This window comes from Scophthalmus maximus, chromosome 9 (genome assembly GCF_022379125.1).
Source record: "Scophthalmus maximus strain ysfricsl-2021 chromosome 9, ASM2237912v1, whole genome shotgun sequence".
Taxonomy (NCBI): Eukaryota; Metazoa; Chordata; class Actinopteri; order Pleuronectiformes; family Scophthalmidae; genus Scophthalmus; species Scophthalmus maximus.
In genome coordinates this window covers 6630693-6638056 of record NC_061523.1, presented here as the reverse complement: position 1 = coordinate 6638056, position 7364 = coordinate 6630693, and the positions used below count along the sequence as shown (strand labels likewise).

The following is a 7364-nucleotide window of genomic DNA, read 5'->3' as shown; positions in this document are numbered from 1 at the left end:
ATGTGCAGGGTCATGTGTGGATGCGTGGGAGGCAATGTACAGCATTAGATTCTATATTGACTTGAACACAGCGGGGAGAGAAAAGAGGTGCAGGCGATCACGTTCCTGCTAACTTGGGAAGAAATCATCACTGACACATGGATTCACCTTTATATTAAAAGCATATAGCCCTGAAATCTGGGTTTGCCTGCTCAACAAGGCGACCCAGCACAGGGAATACTGAGCTCAGCCTTGGACAGAATGTGTGTGTGCATGTGATCTGTCGATGCCATCTAGTGGTGAATGAATATGATTGGCCCACACAATTTTCCTCTTCCTGCTAACTTTACCTTTGCAAGATGATAGTTGGCCGACTTTCAGACCACACCCACAGTAGTTTCACTAGCCTTGTTTCACTTTTTTAGAGTTTGATTATTTTTTTAATGTATTTCTTTATTTCTTTATTTTACCATTTTTGATCACCAAACCCAAATCAAAAACTTCACAGACCAAACCTCGTCTAAACAAAAAATATGAAAAGTTATCTGAGGCATTAATGAGGACAGGGAACAGCTGTGTTAGATGGTAAACACATACTCCACCACGCGTGTACACTTTACGAGGGAACCGTGAAGGCAGCCGTTACCACGACGACCGTACACAAATGAAACGCCGCGCTGCTGGTGTGTTTTCCACTGCCACCGACAGTATCAGACGGTAGGTAAACTTCTTCATCAACACCAGTTGAAAGACTAGAGGCCTACACTGTTTTCCTTATGCGAATTTGTACAGTAGCTAGAGCCAGGATTTGCTTATCATGATAAAAAAAAAGAAATACAAACTGTGTTTGTCTTGTGCCACTTTAATCATAATTAGCAGCACGTTGCGTTTGATGACATCACGTCATTCCCAGCATTCCTCCAACCTACACAGGTCTAAACAGCAACTGTGTGTGTGAGCCTTTAAAAGTAATACTTACATCTCAAAGCCAGGAAATGGCCAGTAAACAATATGAATAATCGCCTGTATGGATGCGTCTTGTGGAAAAAAAAGTATATGCAGAGATCTGTGAACCTTTGGTCATTGACCCAGAGGGTGGAAACATCCCAGGGGATCCTGGGTTTGGAAAGTGTCACTCTAGATACGAGTTAACATCAGGATGGAGACGGATAATACTAACATAAATAGTAATAATAACTCTGAACATTGTAAATGTATTGTAAATGAATTAACATGAATATATGAATATTCCTCACTTCTAAACCTTACATGAGATATGCCCATTTCTGCTTTCAATAAAATGGATTGTTTGGGTTAATGGAGAAGTATAAATTTGTTTCCTTTCTGTAATAAGAAGCCAAAATTAAACACCGCCCGGTGCAGTGAAGCAACAGCTGCCAGAGGAAACCTCAGACATGTCAGCACCACAAGCCAGTAGGTTTCTGTTGTCATGCTATTCACACGCAAGAAACAACTCAACTCGTGTCAGTAACTGATCCATTATTGATTACCATGTGTCATTTTTATCATTTTCTATTCAGCAGAGGAGCCAGAGATTTCTTCAGGCGCCACTGATGGCGCTGCCAAATCACATAAACAAGGTGAAGTGGGCAATGAGACAAATCTGGAGACCTTCGACTATAGGAGACTTCCTCTGATTTGTTCTGTTGTGTCCCTCCACTGTGTGTAGACATGCGCAGAGCGAGGAGGGAGACGCGACAGAGCCCATTCAAAGTGCCAGACAACAATAGCATTTTTCTACTGAGTGCAAAAGAAAAAAAGGACCAAAAGGAGGTTGGCGTGCGCTTGAACACAAATTTAGGATATGGAAAAGATTTGTCTTTTCTATTATTCCAGCACATGACTCAGATTCTGCAAAAAGTCTAAAAATACGTCGAAGTCATGCTGCTGTTCTCCTCCGTGCTCAGGAGACGCGTAAATTCCTGGCTCTGCCAATTGAAGAGAAGACGACCCACGCTGCGCGAATGATGGCCAAGCTGAAGAAAGAGCTGGTGGGAGAAGTGGAGGAGGAGGAGGAGGAGGAGAAAAAGGAGAAGATGAAGAATCTGAAACAGATCAAGGGTAAAACTACTTTGCCTAAACCGACACCAGGCAGGCACGAGCTGAAGATGGCCATGATGAGACGAGGTGAGAGAGCAGATGGTCGACGCGTGCCAAATCTTGTAGAAGTGCTACTCGGAGCTTCTTTTTTTTTTAATGTGCGCAACTTCATAATTTAAATGTGAACAATTCTGTCTGTCCTCTGACCCCAGAAAACATTTCAAAAGACAGCAAGCATGACTTGATCTCCATGGAACGGCAGAAGGCCGTGTTGGAGGTAAATTATTATTAGGAGTAACTAAGATCCGAATTCAGATGAATTCATTTAAAAAAATCACAGTGAGCGTCTCACTCTACTCAGACTTGGCGCTTTTTGTGTGAATGTTTGCCTTTTGTCTGCTATCCTCAACCACATACTACTGCTCAGTATCTACTCCTCCCACTTGCCACTGTGTCTCTGACTGTGTTTGTGCTCCCCTTCAATTACCTCCCTCATTCCTCCTCGTTCAGTTATCTCTGATGACGAAGAGGAGTGAGATTTCGAAGATGGACAGGGCCATCGCGAAAGAGGAGAGGCAGCTTCGGCGGCTTGAAAGGACCATCGAGGGAGACAACCTCAGCTTCGAGGAGTTCCTCAGGGAGAACGAGAAGAAGTCGGTGGAGGCCAGAACGTTGTGAGTGTCCACACGTGAAATGGTGCCTCGGCGTGCCATCGCAAATAAAGACGTCCGACTATTATCATACATTTCAGTACAGACTGGTGTTTGTTCTGAACGCGAGGACATTCGCGCAGATGTCCAAAGAGTCGCATTGCAGCAGATGGTTGTGTTGTCTCTGTCGTCAGCTTCGAACGGGAGGCCAAGTCCAAACAGGAGAAGACTGCCAAGATCAAGAAACTGACGGCTGAAATAGGGACCATAACAAGGTCGTACGATTAACATGTCTATGTCAGTTAACCATATTTTGCGTGCATAAAAGTAAATATTGAAAAAGATGCAAAGGGAGTGAACTATACACAAAGGTGAATGAAGCCGGAAAGGGCACGGTGTCGTGTCGCGTGGATTCCAACAAACTCTCTCTTCGTCACAGTGAACTCGCCAAGTCCGAAGAAATCCTGGTGGACTACAAGAGGTACAAGGAGCTCCTGTTCAAGCTGTCTCCTCCAGAGTGGCAGGAGGCCCAGAGAGCCAAGGCTTCGGGAGCTAGAGTCCTGTCTGTCGAAGACACGCGGGGCGAGCAGAAAAAGCAGCCGGTGGAGTCTGCAATTAGCAACAAGGGCGAGTACTTCACTCTGGTGCAAGACAGTGTATAGTTAATGAAACCGGTGCCAGTTGTGTGATGTGAACGAGAACGTGTGCGCAGGTTCGGAGAGCAGGGCGTCCAGTCCAGGTCGAGAGCTGCCTCCCCTCAGAGAGACCGGGCCGTCCTCGGCCCACGGCGACACGCGGTGAGGAAACACCGGCAGCACACTCACCCAACTCACAACACTGACGCTGGTTTTCTTCTGCACGTCCACTATTTGTCTTGAAGGCAAGATGGCAAAATAAACATATTTAAAAATTCTACTAACCACAGTTATTTAGAAAATAATGCAGACACTTCATGTGAAATCCTGTTTACAAGCTGCTACGAAAACTTTCTCCTGACCCCAAGCTCTATTTTTGGGGGGGCATTTCAGGATCACAAGATCTAAACTGGATGGTGACAGCTCAGAGTATGAGGTCAGTTTTCTATGGCAAGCCTTTTCAACATATATTCCATATCCTTGATATCAGACGTCAGGTTCCTCAACTAGTTGGCTCTTTGTCAGTACTAGTCCAAACTAGTCAGCTGTTTGACGCACTAGTGGTCCGAACTAGTCACGCTAAAAGTCCTACTAGTTAACTGGTGAGCTGCAAAAGCTCTCACTTGTTAACTAGTAAACATGGTTTCAGCCTACTAGTTAACTAGTGAACGCCTTGACTAGTTTACAAGTAGGCCGCACACTGCAGACACTAGCAACATGCACATGAAGAAGGCGGGATATGGACAAAATCCTGAGTCCTGATTAGTTTACATTGTTTATTTTGAACTGAACAGCCAATAGGAAGCCTCAAATCCCTCGGTCTACTCCTCCTCATCAGCGTTGTGTGTTACTAGTTAACTAGTGAGCAATTTGGCTTTTACTAGTTAACTAGTAGACATTTTGGACTGCACTAGGTTAACTAGTAAAGTCCAGAAACAGTCCAACTAGTGAACTTGTGAGTCTTTTGGCTTTTACTAGTTAACTAGTGGAGGAACCTGACGTCTGATATCAAGGATATGCAATATATGTTCAAAAGGCTTGCCATAGTTTCCCTTCACTGGAAACGTCTACTTAAGCAATCTTGTCCTTTTTTTATTCTCCAGTTTGTATTTGCAGCGCTCACAGTGCACGTGTCTTCGCCAATCTTTTGTGTCGTGTGTGTGTGTGTGTGTGTGTGTGTGTGTGTGTGTGTGTCACCTCCGTGCAGGAGGAGCCAGAGCTGTACTTCTCTGATCCCCATCAGCTCCTGGATCTGGTTACTGCGCTGACAGAGCAGAACTTGTCCCTGATTCAGAACTCTACCAGGGTGGAGGAGGCGGCGGAGGAGCTCCGCCAGTCGTTGGGCACGGCCAGGAAGAAGATGTGAGCGCCGCGGGTCAATGGATTTGCCATTGGCAGTTTTCACCTGTGGTCTTTCTTTAAAAATTTCTTCTGTGAGCATTTCACTATATGGTCACAAGAACTGTTACCTGTATTCTTTTTTTTATTGTCTTAACATTAACTCTTTTAATGTGGATATGAGTTTCAGCCAAAATTAGAAAGTGCAAACCAAAAAAAAAAATGCCAACCCTTTCTTCACCTTCTTGACATACACATCATCCCTTTCCCCCACTCGCTGAACTTTTTTTAATTGGGATTTGGAAGTTTCATCCATCCATCCATCCATCCATCAATTATCAATACCACTTTTTCCATAAAAGCTCACGGGGCGGCTGGAGCCAATTGCAGCTGACATTGGGCGAGAAGCAGGGTACACCCTGGACAGGTCGCCAGCCTATCGCAGGGCCACATACAGAGACGGACAACCATTCAATCACACACCTACGGTCAATTTAGAGTCAATTAACCTAATCCCAATCTGCGTGTCTTTGGGCTGTGGGAGGAAGCCAGAGTACCCGGAGAGAACCCACGCATACACGGGGAGAACATGCAAACTCCACACAGAAAGGCCCAGAACCTTCTTGCTGATTTGCCAATTTCATTCATACAAAATTCATCCATTCATTACCCCCTCCCAATCACAACCTTCTCTGTCTGTAGTGAAAACGATGAGGAGCAGTTGAAACTGCAGATAAATGACATCAACCAGAGGATCAACGAAGAGAAGGCGAGAGGCAACCGGCTCAAACAGAAGGTTCAGCTCCACGTCTCGTTAAACAGCGAAGACCAGGTAAGCAGGGGCACAAAGCGCGTTTAAAACATCCTCTCTCCGGTCACTTTTTTAAATCTTAAAGCTGCATGTGACAGCACTGAGCTGTTCTCCGGCGGATTGCATGCAGCATGCTCAGTGTGTCCGTCTCTCGCTGACAGGACGTGATGCTCGACGCTCTCGGCGAGAAAGTGGCGGAGGTGCACCGCGCCTGCGTGGATGACAGGGTGACCAACCTCAGCACCTTGGAGAAGCTGGCCAGCATTGAGAACCACCTGTCCGTGCTGCTGCAGAGCCTCGAGAGCATGCCTGAAGAAAGCGTGGCAATGATGAAGAAGATCAAGGACAGCGAGCGGAGGAGCAGGTACTCTCCATCGGCTGGAGGCGAATTCACGCCTTCCGGGAAGATAAATGGCTGTGACGTTCCATCGTAGCTCAGCAGCATGTTAGTTTAACGATCCCCTGTCTTCGTCCTTCATGGTGCAGGGAGCGTGAAGAACTGCTGAGGGAGCAGAGAGAGAAACAGAAAGAGAGGATGGAGAGGTATTTGGAGCGATCCCTGGCTGACTCCAAGAAAATAGTAAGTCATTTCCCTTAAAACTCATTCATGCAGCCTTTTTATACTATCTTTTGAATTTTGTGATACCAGAAGTAAACATCACATCTTCTATAAGTAAACTATTACTACATTCTTTTTGATGGAACGCTGCCTTAAAGTCTGAAGCTAGGTCTGCTGTAAGTGTAAAAAAAAAAAAAAAAGACTCACGATAAAGTTTTCTTTCAGAGTGGGAGGAAGCTCATGCCCAGATGTTTGCCTGTTGCCCAGAAAGTCAAAGTCACTAAAGTGGACAACATCCACGCTGAGGATGAGCTCCATGCCTACCTCTTCACCTCCGAGGAGACAGAGTGAACTGAATCTACATTTGAGGGAGAGAAACTGAATTTTGGACTTTTAAAGTACGAACAATATAAAGTAAAATGATGCAGTGATTGCTGTGAATTACTGAGTCCCTGTTAATGCTGTACTTAAGTAAAGCAAATAGTATGATGTGAAAGGTCCTGATATTGAGCTGTCAAACAAGAAATATATTTATATATATATTGTAAACAGTGTTAGCAAGTAGATTGATTCTTTAAATTTGAAGCAGAAGAACCCATCAACCCACTCAATGTTCTTCCAGCTAGAAAAAAATAATAACATTTTCTCTAAAAAGGAATATAAAAAGGTTTTATTTGATATGGCAACATCTCTTATTTCAATAAACTCATGTCAGGATTTAGATATTAGTGAGTTGCAAGGATTTTTAAACTTACATGGTTAAATTTCAATAAAACCATTTATCATCTCTTCACCCCTCAGATTTATCAAGTGACCTTTTTATTGCCTCTACCTATGAAACGTAATTAGCAATATGATAATGGTGATTTTTTTGTAGGTTTAAATTCTGTCTAATCTTTTTATAACACTACACCAAACACCAATACCCCATAACTACAGTATAACTAATGTAGAAGGACAGTAAAATTTTAGTATAACTAGAGCAAAACTACACTTTAACTAAAGTAAATGAACAGTATAACTACAGCAAAACTACAGTACAACTAAAGTAAAGGTACTGTTAAAGTCAGTATAACTACAGTAAAAAGACAATATATCTATAAGAAAACTACAGTACAACAACAGAATACCTCAGTAAAACTTTAGTATAACTACAGCAAAACTACAGTGCAACTAAATTAAAAAGTAGAAAAAAGTTAGAACAACGACAGTAAAATAACAGTATGACTACAGCAAAGGGGTAAAAGTACAGTAAAAGTTAATATAACTACAGTCAAATGACAGTATAATTCCAGAAGAAACGACAGTATGACTACAGAATAACTACAGCG

General features: G+C 43.5%; 1 protein-coding gene across 2 annotated transcripts; it reads left to right on the top strand.

Moving 5' to 3' along the window:
* Window positions 1-561: 561 nt before the first annotated feature.
* cfap100 (cilia and flagella associated protein 100) lies at window positions 562-6833 on the top strand. Of its 2 annotated transcripts, none has more exons than XM_035649990.2 (16): window positions 562-696; window positions 1334-1413; window positions 1524-1580; window positions 1670-1773; window positions 1908-2127; window positions 2253-2317; window positions 2551-2714; window positions 2885-2965; window positions 3130-3317; window positions 3403-3487; window positions 3719-3761; window positions 4533-4687; window positions 5366-5495; window positions 5636-5838; window positions 5961-6054; window positions 6259-6833. In XM_035649990.2, exons 2-16 carry the CDS (start codon window positions 1395-1397, stop codon window positions 6382-6384), a joined length of 1734 nt encoding a protein of 577 aa, XP_035505883.2. In that variant the 5' UTR covers window positions 562-696; window positions 1334-1394; the 3' UTR covers window positions 6385-6833. The 2 variants fall into 2 exon arrangements, with proteins under 2 accessions (XP_035505883.2, XP_035505882.2); XM_035649989.2 differs by having other exon boundaries at window positions 1521-1580.
* The last annotated feature ends 531 nt before the right edge of the window (window positions 6834-7364 follow it).

Excerpts from the sequence above, each read along its gene's own strand:
- cfap100 (XM_035649989.2), top strand. Across the intron at positions 1,774-1,907 it reads AAAAAAAGGACCAAAAGGAG|GAGACGCGTAAATTCCTGGC; the intron begins GTTGGCGTGCGC and ends CTCCGTGCTCAG. Across the intron at positions 2,318-2,550 it reads GGCAGAAGGCCGTGTTGGAG|TTATCTCTGATGACGAAGAG; the intron begins GTAAATTATTAT and ends CTCCTCGTTCAG.